Source organism: Plodia interpunctella, chromosome 26, assembly GCF_027563975.2.
Source record: "Plodia interpunctella isolate USDA-ARS_2022_Savannah chromosome 26, ilPloInte3.2, whole genome shotgun sequence".
NCBI classification, from domain to species: Eukaryota; Metazoa; Arthropoda; class Insecta; order Lepidoptera; family Pyralidae; genus Plodia; species Plodia interpunctella.
This window is the reverse complement of record NC_071319.1, coordinates 3,011,868-3,033,714: the sequence shown is the minus strand read 5'-3', so window position 1 is coordinate 3,033,714 and position 21,847 is coordinate 3,011,868. Positions and strand designations below refer to the sequence as shown.

General features: G+C 35.6%; 3 protein-coding genes and 2 long non-coding RNA genes across 6 annotated transcripts in view; 2 read left to right on the top strand and 3 right to left on the bottom strand.

Moving 5' to 3' along the window:
• Window positions 1-46: 46 nt before the first annotated feature.
• LOC128681214 (uncharacterized) lies at window positions 47-2,673 on the bottom strand. The gene is made up of 2 exons (XR_008405949.1): window positions 2,427-2,673; window positions 47-280 (listed from the first exon to the last, which is right to left on the bottom strand). It is a non-coding gene; the product is annotated as an uncharacterized LOC128681214 (long non-coding RNA).
• A 603-nt stretch (window positions 2,674-3,276) lies between these two features.
• On the bottom strand, window positions 3,277-6,086 carry LOC128681248 (uncharacterized). Its single transcript, XR_010370251.1, has 3 exons — window positions 5,951-6,086; window positions 4,112-4,186; window positions 3,277-3,475 (listed from the first exon to the last, which is right to left on the bottom strand). It is a non-coding gene; the product is annotated as an uncharacterized LOC128681248 (long non-coding RNA).
• Window positions 6,087-6,092: 6 nt separating this feature from the next.
• Window positions 6,093-9,235, top strand: LOC128681247 (uncharacterized). Of its 2 annotated transcripts, XM_053765017.1 has the most exons (4): window positions 6,093-6,229; window positions 7,451-7,570; window positions 8,664-8,750; window positions 9,011-9,235. In XM_053765017.1, the coding sequence occupies exons 1-4, from the start codon at window positions 6,170-6,172 to the stop codon at window positions 9,203-9,205; spliced, it is 462 nt and encodes a 153-aa protein (XP_053620992.1). In that variant the 5' UTR covers window positions 6,093-6,169; the 3' UTR covers window positions 9,206-9,235. The 2 variants fall into 2 exon arrangements, with proteins under 2 accessions (XP_053620992.1, XP_053620993.1); XM_053765018.1 differs by lacking the exon at window positions 8,664-8,750.
• A 1,497-nt stretch (window positions 9,236-10,732) lies between these two features.
• Window positions 10,733-13,264, top strand: LOC128681251 (uncharacterized). The gene is made up of 3 exons (XM_053765024.2): window positions 10,733-10,892; window positions 11,155-12,025; window positions 12,259-13,264. The coding sequence occupies exons 1-3, from the start codon at window positions 10,815-10,817 to the stop codon at window positions 12,771-12,773; spliced, it is 1,464 nt and encodes a 487-aa protein (XP_053620999.1). The 5' UTR covers window positions 10,733-10,814; the 3' UTR covers window positions 12,774-13,264.
• A 2,022-nt stretch (window positions 13,265-15,286) lies between these two features.
• igl (igloo) overlaps window positions 15,287-21,847 on the bottom strand; it is a 100,449-nt gene continuing 93,888 nt past the window's right edge. Inside the window, exons 4-5 of the mRNA XM_053764910.1 lie at window positions 17,579-17,676; window positions 15,287-16,580 (exon numbers count right to left, since the gene is read on the bottom strand). Coding sequence (XP_053620885.1) covers window positions 16,473-16,580; window positions 17,579-17,676 — 206 coding nt within the window. The 3' untranslated portion in view covers window positions 15,287-16,472. The remainder of the gene's footprint in view (window positions 16,581-17,578; window positions 17,677-21,847) is intronic.

Here is a 21,847-nt window from a genome sequence, read left to right as displayed (position 1 = left end):
ATGTCACGTGGGTTATTATACTCGTAAAATAAATAAAACACAACACTAACATTAACACGCTTCTTTCATTCTATAGAAATAAAAACATTAAAATAAGGAATATAAATATCACAAAATTTTCTAATTAGTGGGATTACACTTGAAGACAGAGAAAAGGAGTGAATTAAACATTCTGTCCGGCTCTGAGGAGGCTGGACACCATGTCGTCCACGTTCACACTGTCGGGGACGGGGGACGCGAGTTCAGCGTAATGCTTGGTGTAGTCTTGCTCAGCATTCACCTGAAATTTCATTTGATATGTAAATACATTGAGGGCCCGTCCCATTGCTCTATTGCGCTACGTTGCGCTGTGCTCCGTATTTTATATATCGAAAATAATGAAGCTCACTGTACAGAGGAGTCGGGTCATAATGCAAGCATGTTTTTTTAATATGGGTGGCTTCATAAACGCGTGCTGTAGGGTAAGTCCGGGGTAGATGGCCATATGGGAGAGATGGCCTTTCGAAATATTTCAAGGATTCGTTCACTAGATGTCAGTGTTTGGCGTTTAGTTCGCTGCACGTTGTGCTTGAGTTCAACGGTACGGCAAAATATTTGGCGAAAAAAAAAAAACGAAAAAGTAAGTAAATCCTTTGTTTTTTGTTTCGACAACTATAATTATTTTTTGGATGTTAATAGTTTTACACAAATGTGGTGTTAGTTCCTTAAAATAATGGTGATATTTGTATATTTGTTGCAAAGTATACGAACCATTCTACGTTATAACTTTAAAATTATATGTTCTTTAAAATTATAAATTATATTGTGGCTGTGGCGAAAAAAAAGGAGAGATGGCCATTTGCATTCGGTATATGATGCCCACGGTAAAGAAATAATGTTTTATATAAATAATCGATTTATTTACGTTTTTGTTTTAGATGCCTAATAAATACAAGGGAAAGTTTAGACGAAAAGGACAACTTGCGGTGAAAACTCCTACGAAACCCTTCTCATCGAAGATTGGCTGCAATGTACAGTGTGCCAGTTTTGGGTTCACGAACACTGCACAGCATTTGAAACGATGTGCTCCAGTTGTGGCGAAGAGGAGAAAAGAAGACTTAAAAGTAATAAATGAGACCAATAACTATAAACCTAGAATTCAGTTATGGCCTTATTACCTCTAATGGACCCCCGGGAGAGATGGCCAATTGTGATTTTTTAAAAAAATAAATTAATAAGGTGATCTCATTAGAATTTATTACTTATATGTTTATAATATCATAGTTGATTCTTTAAAGTTTAATAAAAAATAAATAGAATGATAAAAACATGAGTATTTCATTTCTGATAAAGCATAGAAAAAACTATGGCCAACTAACTACCCCGGACTTACCTTATAAATCCATACGAAAGAGCGCAAGCTTATCAAAGCGTAAGTAGGTAAGTAGCCTTATTTTTGTTGGCTTTGTTAGATTTATTACATAGTTATGTTTATATTTAACCATTTAGGAAAGAATTACCATGTCACTGAAAATAAAAAGGTATTTCGTAATTCTAAAAAGTAATAATTTCAAATTAAGAAATTCCATCATACATTCATATACGTTTGTCTCGTAAGTATGCGTCATACATTCGAATTGCAATCATGATATCGGAATTTCTTAATTTGAAATTTTGACCAATAAATGAAAAAATATATATTGTATTCATAATGATATGAATAGCCCACAATATATATTTTTTCATTTATTTGTCAAAGTTGGTAGTATCCTATCATTACTCTAATAAATTTGTGCCTAATTTGAGTGAACTAGGAAGGAAGGATAAGACCGTGAAAAAATTGTTAACTACAATTATGACAATGTTTGATTAAGATGACTATTTTAAGGCCCGTATATTATTGGAAACAACAATGAAAATTTTATTTCAACTGTGATTATGTTAATACTTTCAAAGGTATGACAAAAATAAAATCACTCATCTTTGGACTTGTCCAAATGTTCCATACTAAAAGATACTCTAATGTGATCACTTTGACGAATTGATTCTTTGCGAAAAAAGCTATGTTTGTTCAACAGCTATCTTAATTATTAGTATATTAGTTATTAGTTTAATAAAAGTTTAAAAATTTTGTTTACCCATCGTAAATTGAGTTTATTATTTAATTTTTTTTAATGGAATTTGTTTAATGGATTTTCCAACCAACTTTAAGTGTTCGTCCAGCAGCATTGTCACTATGAATTATCACAATGATCTTACATAATATCTATCTTATCTAGAGCAAACATATTTTTTACAATTTTCCGACTTTATCATTTATCATATTTAAAGATGACTGGTACAATATTTATTTAATTTGTCAGTATTAAGGAGCTATATCAACAACCACATGCGTATTAAGTGTAAATTAACAAAACGATTACAATTTGTGTTGTAAAAAGACTTACCATAATAATGTAGGAGGACAAAGCCAAAACAATCGCAAAAAGGCCCAACCACTTCATCTTGGCTGCACGTAACTGTGACTCGAGAAGGGATTGCTCCACTTTTATATGTCCCGAAGTGTACCGTGGTGAAATGAAATTAAATTAATATTTTTCTGTTTATTTTTATGTTTTGTGACGAATTGCGTTTGTTAATGAAAAATTAAATTACTTACCTACTCTTATATCTAAAGTAACTACCTATTTATTATTATCACACTACAAGTAAGCACAGATTGAATAAACCAGAAAGTACTTAAAGATTCATTTATTTGACAAAATTCGGAGCGCGCCGAGGCAGTTCGTGAATTGATACATGATATTTTTTTTTGTCTTAAATTTTACATATTTTTTTACTATTTTTTCTTCATAATTGTCACAGGAAAAGTTAAGTTAAAAGTTCCATTAAGAGATTAAGCTCTAAACATTTCATGCACAAACAATAATTAATAAAATAAATTAACACCTAATGATGAAAATTATAGAAAACACTATACTGCACATTAAATACTAACATATATATAAATAGCTTGACTAAGTTAAGATTAAGTATGTACCAAAAATCCGTATCGTAAATCATTTATTCAGAAATTAAGACCTAAAAAAAATATGTGCCTGTTAAAGGCACGTATTTTTTTTACTATACAGAAAATTCTCAAAAAGGTACAAAACTACTGTGGCATTTCGGAACCATTATTTTTGATAATCATCCCACTACAGTAACAAACATCCTCACAAATTAATCTCAACATCTTCAATTTTCTCCTATACGGAGAGAGGATAGGTAATTATTGAGTGGATAAAAAACGCACTGTTTCCCAAAACTCATTTATTTACACCACTAGATATTGCTCTAAGATGAACAAAACGATCTCAATGACTGCAGTGAGAGCCAACACCACGCATGAGGCTATTCTTGAATAGTGTTTTAATTGGGTCGTGTAAAACGACCCTAGGGTCGAAGGGGAACGCTTTCCGCGGGGGGTGAGGGGCAGCGATATTTTATACGGCTCCTGGAAAAAAAGGTTTCTATATTTGTATACTGGCATGGTTTTCACTAGAGACTGCAATATGGAGATCTTCAAAATGTGCCTGATTAATTCAGCGCCGGCAACGCGCTTTGATACGTATTGCAGGCGTCCGTTAGGCAGCGGTGACGACTTCCCGTCAGGTGGGTCGCATGCTTGAAGACCTACCATGAAACATACAAACACGTAGCACGTTACTAGCGTCCACATGCTGTCTCTATTCCTCATATCGTGTACAAAAAGAGAGAACATGTGGACGCAATGACCTGCTACGTGTTTTATGATTTGGTTTTATGAATGGTAACCGCCTGTTTGCTTGCTTAGTAATATAAAAAAGTGTTTGTGTGTCAGTCATTTCATTACATAGTGTTAGGAGTTATGTATTTTTCTTTTATTATTTATGAAGTTTATTGATCAAAATCCTTTGCGAAAACTTAAATTAATCCACGTACAATATCAAATTACGATTGTTTTTTTTTTTTCAGAATTATTTAAATCTTGAATTTAGATCACAACAACCACAATAATATAGAGAATTTTTTAAAATGACAACCAGCACACAGACTAAACTTGCAGGTTTTGTCTTTCGACAAATAACAATGTTTTTTTTTACAAGATTACCTGCGCCGAAACAAACTCTGGGTTGAGTTCTTGCGGCATGAGTTCTGACTGTAGATCTGCATCGTTCTGTGGAGGCTGAAAATAAAGTTCAAGTCAGCTTAGTACTATAGAAATAGTATTTTTACAATTAAATGTTTATACCCGACTGTCCAAACACCTCGTTCACGCAGTCATCAACTCAGATCATTGTGTCTTTCAAAAATTGTCTACGAAATAAATAATGTTAGATCGCTTAAATTCTGATTTAACTTATATTATTACCCGTTTCATTTGTAGGTAAATACCTAACCCCACATTTACACTCAGCCCACTGCCACTTCTCCTGCCGCTGCCGGAAATATTTACCTAAATATTTCTGCGGCAATAACGACGCGAGTGAGCATTTACACTCAGCCTTCATATTCTTATTATCTCTTATTTATTTATCAACTCACAAAAATGACTGACGTCGATCTTGTCAAGGAGATATGTCATCCCATATTACCTGCTCAATTTCATGAAGTTCTAAAAATGCAATTGTTTTTTCATTACTCCACTCGTGTCCGGGCAGCGGCAGTGACACGAGCAGTGACAGCGCGAGTAACCTATTTACATACTCGTGCTGCCCACTAGGGTGCTTATTTCCCTGCCCATTAGAGCGGAGTGCAAATGTGGCATCGCTATACTATCACAACAGTATTTGCATGGCTAGCCGATGTCTGTACTAATGGTACTACGGTTGTCTGCATAGGTACCTCACTCTCATGCATAGATGGATGAGAGTGAGGTACCGGCATATTCTGATGAATATGCCTCTCATCTGTTTCTATCGCCAAACAGCAGTGCTTGCATTGTTGTGTTCCGATTTGAAGGGTGAAAGTGGCTGTGTAATTGCATAGTGCTCTATGCAACTAACCTATCTAACTCGAAGCTGCTTATGACAAAGAAGTAAGTATTGTGTCTATTTGTTATGTTATGTATAGGTTATGGTAAATATATATCTATAATTCGATATTTGAAGAATTAAACAAACACAGACTTAAAAAGATCGAGATGCATTCCGGTAGTGCCGGCAGAAGTGAAAACTTGAATATTAACGTTGTGCATTTTTGAAGTCTTACGAATTTTCGATCAGGACACGTGTCCTGACGCGAGTTTAACATTTTTTTACCCATCACAAAAAATGCACAACGCCGCTAAATAAGTTATTACTTTATACGATGTTATAAAACAATGTCGCTTTCCGCTGTCTGTCTGTTAATTACTATAAAACTATGCAACGGATTTTGATGTGGGTTTTTTTGATACATAATACAATTAAGTAGCACTATTAGTGCTAGTAAATAAAATGTTTAGAGCAAGTAATAAAGTAATTTAAAAGCTTAGGCTTTCCACTGAATTTGCAAACACCTTTACGAAAACTCGTATAGATTAAAATTGAACATTGTACCTACTTTATGATAGTGTAGGGACACATGTAACAATTTTATGCACTAACTTAATTATGAACCCCAGTCTCGGCTATTCGTTGCTTTGAGTTAACATGTCCAGAAGTCTCAGCATTGTATCGTCGTATGGTAATGCTGATTCTCTGAGCGAGATGCCTATATTCTAGCCCTCACGTCACTTGTTAAATCTATAATTTTGTTGGTGATGGCATCAATACTTTATCAATGTTTCCTATCATCATGGCCTATATGACTCTTCATCATCGTCTGGAGTCCTCCGTGACCCACCGCTGGGCATAGGCCGCGTTCCGTCTACGCCAACCATCTCTATCCTGAGCCATCCTATATGTATCTTACGTACTTAAAGAAATGGATTTGTGATTGGTGTAGTCCATGATTAATGTAAACTTACGTTTTGATGAGCTTGGACACTGATTAAAACGAAAAATATAGCTACTGCACTAAACATATTTCAAATATCTTTAAAAATTTGAGACCGAAAAGAGAAAGAAATATTGTTAAAATTTTATAGTCGCATCGGAAATTTTGATCAAAACACATTTATTTTTATGGCGCGTATAAAATTTATGTTTTAATATACTTATATATTTTATAAGAAAATGCGTTGAAAATGTGGAGGTACATATTGCTGGCTGCTTTGTCCATAACAGATGGAGATCTGATTCAAAAAGTGAGTTTTCACTCAGTGTACTTACATCCGAATATCGCTCTATTTATAACAATTTATATTACATGTCTAATCGCTCTGTCACCTGAGCGTTTTCCTGGATAGGTACTTCCTTAGCCGTAGAGCGTCAGAGCCCAGTGTCCGCTTGCCTACTCTTTTTCCTCAGCGTCGCACGGTCTTCGGCGCCCTTAGTTGTCAGAGTATTGCCATATAAATAGGCGGACATGGCTAACTAGCCAAAATCAATGAGTAGAGAGAGAGGTAGGTACTCACTGTGGCGTGGTTCCGCCCTAGTATAGGACCACTCCATACCCTTCTGTGGATGTCGTGCGAGGCGGCTAAGAGAGACATAGTCTTGACAGCTGATAGGCAATCACAATCGAATCTTCAAAATTTTCGGCACCGTAAAGATGACAGTGAAAGATAAAGGTAGGGCTTGCTTACGCAGTAATAATTATGTTTCGTAAATAGCAATGTCTTCGACTTCGATTGAAGTGTAACACACCACATGATATGATATATTTAAGCACGGGGTTTACAAATAAATGGCGGTTAGTACTTAGTTACTTCGTCACTTATGTAGGTACTCGCTTCAGGAAGTTTTAAACATGGTTTAAAAAAAGGTCCAGGTTTAAAAAAAGATCTCTTTTTTTAAACCTGGACCTTTTTTTCAGACAAATCATTTTCATCATTAGTGTTAATAACTCGCTGTATATTCGCAAATGCATTACGATTTTTAAATCAGTTTTTTATTTCAATACTGATCTATATCTCTTAACAACTGAGCCGAATAACTGCCAGTAATTGACACTAACGATTCATCGTTAGTGTCAACAACTGGCTGTTATTCGCAAATGCTTTTCGATTTTTAAATTTGTTTTATTTTTTAATTATATTTACAGCTATGCCTTAATAATGAGTGTTTTTACACGCTTTTACCTATTTAATGCAATGTAACAATATGTCTCGGGTGGAATCTTGCAACTCAATTTTGAAACGATTCGAATTCAACTGATTGCGCTGAAATTTTGTACACACCTTTAGTTTGGATGGCAGTGCGTTATTACGATAAGCATGACCAGATGGTGCACCCAAGAACAGCTCCAGACGTGGGAACTCCTCAACGGTTTACTGCGCGGATATTTTTTTTTGTCACACATTGAACGCAATAAGATTTCTCTGACAATAATGAAAGCTATATAAGAAAAAAAAATATTATTTCAGCCATTTGTAGAACATTCTAGAAGCAAAAGAGATGTGGGTGGCACGCTCAATATAGTCACGAATCATGCGCAGCCTATACACGCAGACGTCAAACCTGAGGCTTCGGAGATAGCTGAAAAGGTTAGTCGAAAAAAAATATATATAAATAATTATCACTGGGTATCGAACCTAGGACCTGCAAATGGTTGAGTGTTTTGATCACTAACGGGTCATAACAAAGATATAATTGTATTATTTTTAGATTATTTTCATATAATCAAAGAAATTTGCACTCTAGTTTATAATAGAATAAGACGAAGACAACGTTTGACATTGTATTTTATGACTAAGTAACTATATGACATTGTCAAAAAGTAGCTATGTGTGTTTCATTCCACATGATGACGACAAGCTTCAGCAGCGAGAAGTTTATAGTAAAAGTTACACTGTTGAACTTAAAAAATATTATTCTCGAGATGAAATAAATGTTTGCAGCCCTGTCCAAAAAATGGATATGTACCGTCGAAAATTGAACCCGGTACAGTTTTTAAGGTAAATTCAAGCTGTAAAATATTTTATAGCACTTGACACTTGCATTGTGACGTCACATGCAATCAATTTGTTCACAAAGAAAGTATGTTCGGCAGCTACCTTATGCTCCACATTATCGGTGAACAGTGCCAACTATGGCTGTTCCGACGTACATTGCTGGTTTTTCCTTGCGGTAAGAAGCTCACATACAAGGTACGCAATGGACGTCGGCGTCTGTATTTCGCCGATAATGTGCAACTGGCATTAAACATTTCGTTTATGAAGATTCATGTTAAATCTTTGTGAAATTATCTAGATGCAATAATCTATAATTATCAAAATTAACTTAAAATCGTTACACTATATTATATCTATATTATAAAAATTGTTTACGTCCTTGACATTGACAAATTCAAATTCGAAATTATTTGTTCAACTTTGACGGTATACCATGGAATTAGCAGGGTGTGTAATATATGTGTAATGTATGTATGTGTAATAATACACATTCCATGTGTTATACATCACTTATTAACGTCAAAAATTTACTTAAATGTTATAACCAAGTCTACCGCCGACTTCCAAAGCGCAGGTGAAGAAGCGGCGCAACAAACTTCAGCCTTTTCTTCAAAGACGTCAATTAATAAATAAGGGTCGTGTTAGACTGTTCAGCGGATTGACTGTTTATAATATTTAATCCTAGATTTATACATGGGTCAACTTAATAATGAAGTGTGCGTACTTGAAGCTGCCTGAATGCGAGTCGCTGTCAAAGAAATTGGCTCACGGGGTGAGTCTCACTAATTCCATTGAATTTTAAAACGGCGAATGTATAGTGAGACTCATGTTCTCCCATGCAAAAGGTCTCATTATTGTCGCAAAATGGCCGTTTCGCAAAAAGTATCCATCGGCACATGTAAGCACAAAATGGTGCGCCGAATTTGGAAACACAATTTGTTAGCCTCACTTTAAAGAGCAACGGCATCTAGTCGAGTGAGACAACGACATTTTAAAAGTTTTATTTAATTTATTTTTTATTTTTTTTTGCAGGTGACGCCTCCCAAGGATGCAATATACGAAGTAAAGTCCGGCAGGAAGTCCTTTCCCCTGACAGACACCTTGGATCTCATCAGAAGTGTTAGCAGAGTGACGTCACTAGTAATACTACTCATATCCGCTGTTATAGAGTTCTTCCCGTTAATAGAACACCTATACAATATTATCAACTTGTATATATCAGGTTAGCTCTTCTATCAGTAAATGAATAAATACTGAGTTTGTTTACTTATTTTAGATGTACTGTGGGTCAAAAGGTGAAAACGGAACAAAATGTATAGGTAGGTACTTACCGTGTTGTGTGCCTTAGAATAGGACCAGTCCATATCTTTCTGTGGATGTCGTACGAGGCGACGAAGGGACAGATAGCCTTAACAGTGATAGGCATTTTTATTCCCAAAGAGTTTGTAAAATCATAGCCCAATCTTCAAAATATAATGCAGATTTATTACGTGGATGGAAGAGTCTTTGCGAGTCAGAAGTAGAAAAAAAGAAATTTCGGCGTACTTTCTTATAATAATATAAGGTATTGCCCTGGGCTTCGCTCCCGTGGGAATTTTAAGATAAAATATAGCCTATAGCAATCTTGGATAATGTACCTTTCTAACGGAGATTACCCGGAGATTACTCAATTATACAAAGTCACGAACCTTTACCTCTTTATATAATAGTATACATACATAAGTAGATAACATATAATAACTTTGAGGTGGACATAATTCGGGTCAGTCTCGTTCCAAAAGTAAATATTTTATATTCTATGTTCATTATTTATTAACGTTATTCTTCATATATATAACATAATTCTGAGTTTTTCCTTTTCGTTTTCGTACAAACTGCGGTGCAGGGCTCCACTTCTGTAGAAATTTCGGAAAATATGCTTCATATGTGTATACTCATAATGTGTGTTCTCGAGTGGAGACCACGCCTGGGTAAGCGAAGTGTGGGCCACTGTACGACTGGATGCGAAAAGCCCAAAACTCAGTCCAATTGTTGCAACTGAGTAACAAACATTAAATACTAACTTTAAATCTATCGCATACATTCGGTAACACCGGTGCAAGTTTTGTTCGTTCATAATTTATTCCTCACGCGTTGAATGCAACAAGATCTCTTCAGCGACAATAAAAGCGTGTGGTAATAATTATGCTCATATCACTGGAGCTCAATTGCGCAGTGGTTAGCGCGCTCAGCCGTGTGATAGTGGCGGTTAAGACACTCTCATAATGGTCGGTCATTGGTTGGGTGACCAAAATTATCTTGAGCTCCTCCGTGCTTCGAAAGGCATGCAAAGCCGTTGGTCCCAGTTACACAATTGCGTTACACGGCTTTGCGTGCCTTGCAGTCGTTAAAACCCGTCAATCCGCATTGGGCCCTCGTGGTGGGTCATGGCCACCTCCTTATCCATCCGTAAGGAAGACCAGTGCCCCAGCAGTTTAAATGACTGATGAAGATGATGATGGCAAAAATTATATTATAAAAAAATTGTTAAACTAAGCGCTTTAACTGACAACGCTTACGCCTATACTTACGTCATAACAGTAAAAAAATTACGAAATAATAATCACCAGCTTATATACGTAAATTATTATTTGTACTATCATGCATATGCGTGCAATAAAATTAAAGCATGACCTTTAATCAAAGCCATATATTTTGAAAACATTAAAACATTTTATTAAAACAATGAACATGTGTTGAAAATCGATTAAGTATTGGTGGACCGTCGTAATGAAATTTATTAATAGAGCGATAGCGAGCCTGCGACTATGTGGCTTAATTAAAAGTATTGAAAAAAATGGAGTTTCTCAAGTTTGTTAAGAAACATATCCATATTATTTTATTATGTTTTGTTTCACCAAGTTGTCAATTAATCGTAAGTATTTTATTTTATTATTATGATTCTTTATTTAATGAGGCGAGCCGTCCCGTCTTCGCTCCGGTGAAATCATAATAATTTATACACCTTCCTCAGGTATAGATCTATTGATGAAAACCCTACGAAAATCCGTCCTGTATTTTTTGAGTTTATCGCTTACAGACGCGACAGGGTGACTTTTTTATAATATGGAATTAAGATCTGAGAAATGTTTTTAATATTTGTAAAAATATTTTTGTAAAACCTAGTTTATTTTCAGAATGACAATGTAAAAAGTATACACAATAATGCTATAGGAAATAGTCGTAATCAATTAGCAGTTGATGCTAATAAAATAATAGCAGCTCGTAGACAGCCAGTGATAACGCCGCCTCTTCACATCTCACCACAACCGCTCATTACTAAGAAAGTCCTAGTAAATCCCCACAATTCTGCTAAAACACAAAGAACTGCCATTAACAAAGCGCCTATAGGCGCAACAGTTCATAGCAATGAGGTTCCAAAAAAAGATATAATTCAAAATAAAAATAATGATACAAAAGTTGATTCAGAATCTAAAAGCGAAGAAAAGCATTTTGAAGATGAAGCCATTGACGATTTCAATATATTATCAGGAAAAGACAACGCAGACAAACTTAACTCTGTCAGTTTGATTCCTCAAAATAATGAACGCAATGAAACTAAATCTAATATAAATGAAGTTTCTCCCAAACTAGAAGATATAGTTGAGAAGAATCTAAAAAACAATACCCAGAATGCATCTGAAAACTTTGATACGCATAGATTTATTGCGTCAAATAATTTAAAGGATATTGTAGAAGAAATGTCAGTCAAAGAAAATATGACAAGTAAGATTACAGATGAACTTACAATAGACAAAATAAAACCGAATCAAAAAGAAAATGTTTCTCCAAGTGTTCATATGAAATTAGAAGATAAGAAGAGTAATTTGAAAAATAGTGAAGTATCAATTAATAACAATGATAAGGTTAAGCCTACGAAGGGTTCTGTACGTAAAAGTGGTTATAGAAATATTCAAAACCCAAACTTTATGCATAAAGACGATGTTCCAATTACGACTAAGCTAGAATTAAACGTAGATCCGAAAGTAATGGAGAAACTTACCAATGGTAGGTATATCAAATTGCCTGATAATTCTAACGATAATCATTATCATATAATTAAATTTTTGGGTTGGAAGTTGCCCAATGTTATATTTATCTACTTGCCAATATATACCCCAAAGATATATGCATATGTTAAAGTATTTTAAAGAATAACTTCTGAATTTAATAAATATTGAGCATGCAATTTAAAACGTGGATCGTTTTAGATTTACTAATAAATAATTTGTGGTTTTCAGATGCAAATGACAAAATATTTATCAAAAATTCAAATTTTGAAGAATTGCGAGAAAAATACAACAAACCATCTTTCAAAGATACTTTTAATGAAGACATAACTGATCTTAATAATAATTTATCTGAAATATTAAAAGAAGAAATAGATTTAAATAAAATCAAAAGTCCTAATGCAAATGATTTTTTCAAAAACGATAGTCCTACAGACAGAGTATGGAGAAAATGGGAAAATACTGAAATACATATAAAATCTAATGGTGTTAAAGATATCCAACAAAATACAATATTACCTCAAAGAGATATTTGTGATTGTTATAGTAATGCTGGGTTTAATCCAATTGAGTATACGACCAGCCAGTTCGATCCACCAGTATATCAGGATTTTATTTCTACACAAAATCCTACAAGATATTATTTGCCTTACACGTCATATCCCACATGTTACAAGCCACAAAGCTATGGAGACCAATACGCGCCAGTTTCAAGATATCAAAAATATATTTTTCCTTGTCTTTAGACAAAATTTTAAGGGCTAATAGAAGACAGTAATTATGAAGTATGGGGTGGTTAGGGTGGAGGTCAAGGAAGAGTTGCAGTTAATAAACAATTAAATGTGTCAAAAGAAATTAGGAATACATACTTCATCCATCTGTTTTTCTCTATTGACCGGACACACTACTGCATGTAGATAGCTAACAAAACGTGTTGCACTCCGGGAATGCCGGCTGAAGTGAAAACTTGGATATTAACTTTGGGCATTTTTGAAGTCTTACGAATTTTCTATCAGGTCACGTGTCCTGACGCGAGTTTAAACTTTTTTTACCCATCACAAAAAGTGCACAACGCCGCTAAAGAAGTTTTCACTTCAATAAAAATAATAGTGGTGTGAATGCTCAGTGTGAAGGTAGGAAATATGTGATTATTTACCTACAAAATCCAATTACAACTTTGTATATAGTTAGCTTTTTCAATTAATAGTTAAATATATAATAAATGTACATAATATTCCGCATTTTATTTCTTTTTCGTCTAAAAAATTATCTTATCCGGTTTTAGCGTTTTTTTTGTCTTATAATCACCTTTACGTGGAGTGGATGTAACACACACAAATTCTTGAGCAATATTGAGTGGTTTCACATTGCCTTCTCCATTTCACACACTAGCTGATAAATTATCGACTAGAGTGCAGGCTTCCTCACGATGTTTTCTTTTACTGGAAGTAAGTGGTGGTAAATAAACTCATTAGGCACGGGTAGGATTCGAACCTGAGACCTTTAGTTATACAGGCAGACGCGTCTTAACCACTGGACCACCATCGCTAAATCGCTTCGTTAGGCTTTAAGTAGTTGATGTTTCTGTCGATAAATGTAATTTATTGCATGGCCTGAAGTGAGTGACACATATATTATAGAAACGTTACCAAATTTATTGTTATAACCTTTGGCAGTACACTGTTCAGAAAGGGCCCGATTCTGTTGCTCCGTCGTGCCCCGTTGCGGCGACGCGGTGCGTTGCCGCTCCGTTGTGCTACGTTGTTTTTACATAGCTTTGACATTGACGTGCGATGAAGCACCATACAACATTTTATATTTGCAAAATACAAAGAGATCTTCGAAAAATTCTGTGAATACAAATATAACCCCAAAAAATATACAATTAAAACATTTTGAAAGTGTGAATCTATTTTGAGCTGTCGAGAACGGGAAATCCGAAACTAATTGACACAGTTCCGTGGCACTTCTGTGGCGTAGCTATCGGGGGAATAAACGCTGCCGTGTACCAGGGCCGCCAACCTTAGGGCCCCTTGGATCCTGATTAGCAACCTCATAATTCATATTTTCCTCGCACACTTAGAATTGCACATCAAGTTATAGTTATACGACTTGTAGTGGTACCACTATCTACTTCTAGTAGTTTTACGGTTTAACGGAATCGAGAAAAAATCCAATCTCTATCAGTAATCACAATAGTACCTATATATAATAGTAGCAGTAGTAGTATTAGTACCTATATAGTAGTACCAAGAGCGCGCACCCTGCTCACTAGCGCCACAATCACATTTTTATCAATTGCTTTGAAAACAAAATAATATCACTAGAGATTATGCTACAATATATATCGCGCTAAAAACTTATCAACTGGATTACAATTGAACGTCGATCGTTCCACTATTTTTTTCGGTATCGAGTAAATAAGTTTGACAGATTCTTGGATCAAAATTGAACCAAAATTATTTATTATACTAGCGGTTTGTAATAAAAATCATAATAAAACGTAGCCTACGTCACTCCTGAAGGTTTCGCCTATATCTGTGCCAAATTTCATCAAAATCAGGCTACAGTATTTTTTTAAATTAATCCATTACATTACTCTTTATAATATTAGTATGGATAACAAAATCTTGAGAAGCTTAGTAGTGGGGCTCCCAGATTTTTGTTTTCATAGCTACGCCACTGGCCCACTTCCACAGTTTTAATTATTAAAATTGCTTTGTTATTCCTCCGGCAACGCTGAATTATTAAAATTCTTCAAAAGCGAATGACAACGAACTTTTGATATTTATTGACAAAATTCTTGTTTCAACTCCAAATAAACTATTTAAGGGGATCAAGAATGATTTATGCTCATCCCTAATTCCCTATAGATTGACGCAGGAATTCACTTTCGCATAATGTCATATGCTTAAAATGTCATTTTCACAATAAAATAGGTATGTACCATGGAATTAGTAAGTACAATTCAATAAGTACTTCGGTAGTACTTAGTAAATCCATGGTATGTACTTTTCATTCAAGAGAATATTTCATTTTTTAATTTTTTTTTGACGTGTGCCTGTGGATAGCCTCGTATCGTCTTTACCACGAGAAGCTGAACATTAGCAGTTCGTTATATTCTTCTTCTTGTTATCGAGTCGAAATAGCAGACAAATTACATTAGTTTTGACCACTAAGTAGCCACAGCAATAGTCATGGATTGATAAGCTTTTGTTGTTATATTGAAGTAAAAGGATAAAACAAATCACACTTAATATAGGCGAATATTAAATATTTTATTTAATATAAATCCTAAAATTACCAGAAATGTACAGGAAACTCCAGAAAATGTGTGTTCAAACATTAAATTATTATGGAAAATAAATAAAATCAACTTATTGTAAAATATCAAAATTGTAACAGTTAAATCGATGGCGTTTCAATATGCAATTAATATTTGAAATGTTTGTATGCAGAATAAGAAGCAGTATGGTTGGCAATAATTCTACAATATCTTAAACTACACAATTTTTAATTTTAAAAAATACATAATTTCCATCAACATTTAAAGAAGAATAAAATGGAATGTCAAAACAATGCATAAAGAATCAATATTGAGGTTAACATGAAGTACGGTGACCAAAATAGTATTAGAAAAACGGGACAGAAATCCATAATATATATTATTATAATAAGTTCAATTCACTCAATATTTTCTACTCTTTGGTATTCATGAGACATGTCAATCCAATGCTCAGATGAAAGTAAGCATAGGGTGTAAATTGACGAATTATTTGTAAAGAATTGACATACCTTTCAAGATTACTCTTTATGTAACTATTAAACGCAAGATCCTACCTGACTTCATATTTATGAGGTGAACATTTTCACTAGTTATTTTAATCGTAATGGTCATGTCTCTAACGACGAATAACATTAGTCGAACACACACTGTTCACGTAAAAGGATCTTATATTATGTTAATTATATTTCAATATGATTTGTTAGTAGATTTATGGAGAACACATTTCAAGCATTTGTCGTACCAAGGGTACAAAATTCGCCATTTTCAATAGTAAAACCTGGGCAGTAAATTTTATATATAAAGAGAGTAAAGAGTTAATTTCTAACATTAGTAGTATTGTTAAATACCTATGTGACTTTAAATATTTTAATAATTTATTTTCTACATGAGTTTATCTTTCCTCATTCAGTTCATCCTTCTTTGGTACTTAAACCCTGACACTTTACTAAATAATATAGATAATCTGATTACATGCGCTGTTTCTGATAGATCCAGGCTACTCAATAAAGTTTTCCACGAATTTAGAACATCAATAATCACCATCATACTTGTATCAATACATGTAACAACTTATAGCTCACAAATTCAACAATATTTTGACATATCCCCCTTACATATGAAGTCAAGTGTCCTGGCGAATCACCAAATCATGGTCACCTTAGTTGGGGACGTCCTTGCGTACTTTGTGGCCGCGGAAGGAGGCCTGTATCTTGGTGGCAGCTTTGTTCAGATCTGGATCCGTCAAGTCAATCTTCTCTACATCTTCCTGGAAATATATAGACAACATTATGTGAGGTAAAATTAAATACAAAAAAAAAACTATAAATAAAAATAATCTTCCAACGCGTCACAGGGAGGTAACGTGCCCAAGACACTAGCAGCGTTTCATCTCGGTATTGCGAGACTTACACGCTGAGCAAAAAAGCTGGCAGCTCTCAAATCTCCTGTTACCTCCATTTCGTGATGTCTCTTAAAAATCATTACTTTGAAATTAATTAGGCATAACTTCAAATTATAAGCTTCATTATTAAAGTGCCTAGATGCTCACAAAATGAAGGTGATTTGAAAGACAAAGTTATTGTATTTCGTCGGAAATTAGACCTTCATAGGCGATATTTTTAATCTCCGACGATAGAAGGGGAAGTTTAAAGTGTCTGTGAATACATATTCAAAACATAGTCAAATGGCTAAACCGATTTTGATCTAAGTAGTATTATTTTAGTAGATTTATCGAGATTGTTTTTTTTTCAACACGGACAAGAGAGACTTCTGAGATTAATGAATATTAAATAACAAGTATGTATAATATATTTATATATATTATACATACTTGTTATCTTTTTTATATGTATATGTTATAGCAGATAATTTATTAAAAGCGGTGGTGGTGTAATGGTTATGACGCTCGACTGTGGATTGAAAGATCCCAGGTTCGAATCGTCGTGCCATATGAGTTTGAATATCAATCTGACTCATGTATAGTAGTTTTCATCGACCACCACTGGCTTCCGATGAAGGAAAACATCGTGAGGAAACCTGCACACTGGTTGATTATTGTTAACTTGTGTGTGAAATGGAGAAGGCAATGGCAAACCACTCCATTACTAATGCTAAGAAAGTTGTTGTGTGTGTTTCATTCCACGTAATGACCACGGCCCTCAGCCATGAGTAATACGACTATAAAGATTGGCAGATACATCCACACTGATATAATATTACTTATTAAATAAAATGTTTGGTAAGATATAGAAAAAACATAGGTACCTTGTCCTGTTGTTCTTTATCCTTCTCCGCCTGGGTTTGCTTGCGCGCCTGGTGGCCCCTAAACGACGCCTGGATCTTAGTCGCGGCATGGCATAAATCTGAAACAAGTTAAATTTGACTTTAGTCTCTAAACTATCTTACTACTAGAGCAACTTTCATACTTCCTCCGCGCAGGTTAAAGTTAAGACCTTACGTTTAAAAACCACGTAAAGTCTCCAAAAATCTACAGAGATATTTAAATTCTATAGGGTTTAATTAGATTTTCGACCGAATAAAGTCGGTCGGTAAAAACGCGAGTTTGTATTTTTCATTAAGATAATCGTCAAAAAGAAACCATAGCGCGTTTTAATTTCACACAGCGCCATCTAGTGATACTTTCTAGAGACTGCGACTGGGACGGTAACTGTGGGAAAATTTAGATGCAAAGAAATACCTACCTATTTAGGTACAACATAAAGTAGTTGCAATTTTTATTTTTCACTTACAAATGATGAAAATGAGAGACGGCGCTAGATAGCGCAATTTTTTGAGAAAACTTCACCGTTTTCTGCAATATGGCCGTGACATTCTCTTCAAGATTAAAACCTCGAGATTCTCTTCAAGAACTCTTCAAATCAATTACATCCTCACTGTTGTATCTCAGTATATCTTTGATGTGCTTATTTTTGACAAATCAAATTTACATTTATATAAAAAATTAAACGAAGTAAATAGTGTAAACACTAGAAATAAGCACAAACTTTGTATGAACAGATTCAGGCTTAAAAAGGTTCGGCGGTCTTTCGTGGGTCAAAGTGTAAAATTATTCAATAAACTCCCTGCAGAGGCTATTAATCTGCCAATGAAAAATTTTAAAATTTATGTTAAGAAAAATTTAATGGATAAAACGTATTACACAATTATCGCCTATTTGATATTTGATAAAAACGCATGGATCCTCCCGACAACTTTGCCACTCCACACATGATCTCCTAATTTTTATTTTACTGTTTTTTATTATTTTATTCATAATTTTTATTTTTGTTATAATAATTCATATATTGTGACATTTAAATTTTATTTGTAAAACATGTACGTGATTTGTGATCTTTAAGTGTCTGAATTATACTTATATTTCGACGAATAAGAATTGTAATTATGAATCGAGTGTGTCCTGCTCACTCAAATGGTCAATCTGGTAGTGGCGTCGTGGGCCGGGTCGTGAGGTTCCCTCTATTATGGTTGAGCTACGCGATGGCTGTCCCATGCGTCAACTCGTGAACGGGTGCTGCCAGAGGGAACTGGTCATCTCGTTTCTCATATATTTTCATGTAAGTTAATTGTGTTTCATATATATATATAGAAAAAAAAACATTGTAAGAAACAATAATGGTAAGCCTATCTGGCATGATAGGGACCAACACTGTTCAAATGAGTTTCTTTCGGCATTTCTTCTCAGCAGTGGTCGTTCCGAAATGCCAGTAGTTTGTAGCTTGTGAGAAATAACTATAAATATAAAAATTGACGAGAAAAAGTGCCTGTGAAGGTCTAATTTCTGAATAAATGATTTGAATTTGAACATTTTTAGGAAAGAAAACTGTGAAACGATAGGCATAATGTCAAAATTTAACTAATTATCCTACCAATATTTACCGACTAGCTTTTGCCAGCGGCTTCGCCCGCGAGATTTTCCTACGGGAATATTTATTTTAACGGGATGAAAGGTACCCTATGTCCTACATACTTCAAACTACATGGTTGAGGAGATAGAGCCTGAACAAACAAACTCACTTTCGCATTTATAATAATAGTTAGGATTAGGATACAGTACCTACTACGGTACGGGGTAGACAGAGCCAAGAGATGCGCAGGCGATGTTTAGCTGTAAGGCGGGCTTATATTTGTGATTAGTCGCCTATGAGACTTGTTTGATCTGCGCAGGAGAGAAATAAGAAAGAACGTGAGAAACATTATTTCTGTTTCTCTGCCGCTGTCAGACCACTAGATATAGAATATTTTTGGACGGGAAAGTTCGACTTTCGTTTTGAATTTCACACACGAAATTCGATCGAAACACGCATAATTTCGTGTATAAAACATCGTGTCGCATAAAACGTGTGAAACCAATTCTGGTATGATATTATGATACGTCTTATATCTAAATTCCCACGAGAGCTAACCCACGGGGCTCTACTAACAGTTTATAAATATTTATTGAACCAAAATACAATAAATATACGTTAAACAATTTGAATTGGAGCTCCAAAATGTTACACAGGTAGTGTCCAATGGCGTAACTAAATAACCGAGACCCCGGGGTAAAAAAATATTGGGCCCCTAAAATGTAAGTACATTAAAATAGACCCTAAAAGAAGTAAATTTAGTTAAAAATAGATGTGTCATACTAAAAGCCACACGAGATGCCTGGATGATTGGATGTATATGATTTATTGTAAGCCAAAATATATGAATGATATATTTTTTGGCTTATAAAAATTTATTTTACTAATTTTAAACTTTCGCTTTGCATATATCTAATATAAATGTAGGCTTTTCAGGTCAGTCGCTCGGTGACCGCAGATCATCCGAGATATAAAAAGATACACACATGCACATCATTTACTTATTCTAGTGTATTAAGTTGATTTTGTATTTTATTACTCTAAAGTAAATATTTTTATTGCTATTTTTATTAATCTATAGTTTTTTTATAGATAAAAAGGTAAGCGTTTGTGAGTTTGTATGTTCGAGGCGGGTAATCTCCGAAAGTGCCGAACCGATTTCAAAAATTATTTCACCATTTCAAAAGTACATTATCCAAAATTGCTATAGGCTATATTTTATCTCAAAATTCCTACGGGAGCGACGCCCGGGCAACATCTAGTATTAGCTAATCTTAGGGTATCTTAGGGTCTCCCCCCGACGGGTTCCCATCTTGTCGCGATGGTGGGGCTTAGTAACCGGAGGGGCTGGTCTGACACAACCAGCCACCCCGGTGAACCAAGAGGAACCCAAGGCCCAGAGACTTTGGTGGGTGCTCTGGGCCTGGTGGACGGTCCCCTCGGTAGTACTGCCATTGGCTGGTGACCCGCCACCAGCCTTTGGATGTGGAAACTAGAGGGGACCAGAGGTGGGGTCGCGGGGGTTTGTCCTCCGCGACCTTAGCGCGGCCGTGGCGCTGAACACGGTGCGGTGGGGCCGTAGGGGAAGAGGAGAGTCGGTATGTCTCTCGACGATCCCCAGTCCTCTGCGGCCGAAGGGTGGCTGCCTCTGTATCGGGCGCAATGTGTGGGTGTTACCTGCCTATCACCTCTTGCACCCGTACAGAGGCAGCCACCCGCTCCCCCCGTCAGCTGACTGCGTGTCTGACTGATGTGCGGAGTGGGCTTGATGGTCCGCGCCACGCTCGCGTGGCGTAAGGGGCGGGTGGTTAGCACTTGTGCTTGCTGCCCGCCCAGGTCGGGGCCCAAAAGGCCGGCCGGGGGGGCGTCGCGGTGAAATGCCTAGCGACCCCGTGACGTCACCCATAACGGCAGCGTGAGAAAACGCCCCAGGGGTTTAGTAGGTAGGTACTTGTTACGCACTGAGTGTGGGACTCCTGGGCCGACTAGTGGCCCAGGAGTCCCACACTCAGTGCGTAACAAGCATTCCCCTGGGTAAACAAAAAAAAAGTATGTTAGGGTCTCAAGGTACCTTGTTACCAAATAAAGCGACATTTCAAGCCCATTGCCCAATGATGTTGGCCTTCCTACCCTTGTTCTTTTACTGCAGATGTGATATTTTTTTGTTCATTGTTCAAGGCGATGCCATAAATTATTAAATTTTCCTAATGTCGCACAGGGGTCGCCGTGAGCTTAAGAGCCCTGGGGCATTATCCCGTCTTACCTGACTATATATACGCCACTGAGTGTGTCAAAATAAAGTACCTACCAAAGCGGCCCTGGCATCCATCTTACTTAATCTTGCTTATGTATTTCCGTATTTTCCCCATTATTCTTGGCGAAAAGACGTATATTCTTTCTTTTCTTTCTAGTAAGTAGTTTACTTTACAAACATTTCGCGTAATGGATAGAAAAGCAGGTTTTTTGTATACATTACGCGAAGTGCCATTTTAAATGTTTAAAGCGGTGGTGGTGTAATGGTACTTTTTAAAGCTCCGACGCAAAAAGAGGGGTGCTATAAGTTTGACCGCTAAGTGTGTCTCTCTGTAGCACCGTAGCTCATCAACCGCTAGCTAATTTTTATGCGGTGGTTCTTAGATATTTGTGATCAAAATCGGTTCAGCCGTTC

Coding starts and splice junctions, on each gene's coding strand:
- LOC128681247 (XM_053765017.1), top strand. CDS start 6,170: ATGTGGAGGTACATATTGCTGGCTGCTTTGTCCATAACAGATGGAGAT. Junction 7,571..8,663: donor CTTCGGAGATAGCTGAAAAG/GTTAGTCGAAAA, acceptor ATTTAATCCTAG/ATTTATACATGGGTCAACTT. Junction 8,751..9,010: donor CAAAGAAATTGGCTCACGGG/GTGAGTCTCACT, acceptor TTTTTTTTGCAG/GTGACGCCTCCCAAGGATGC.
- LOC128681251 (XM_053765024.2), top strand. CDS start 10,815: ATGGAGTTTCTCAAGTTTGTTAAGAAACATATCCATATTATTTTATTA. Junction 10,893..11,154: donor CACCAAGTTGTCAATTAATC/GTAAGTATTTTA, acceptor GTTTATTTTCAG/AATGACAATGTAAAAAGTAT. Junction 12,026..12,258: donor AATGGAGAAACTTACCAATG/GTAGGTATATCA, acceptor TGTGGTTTTCAG/ATGCAAATGACAAAATATTT.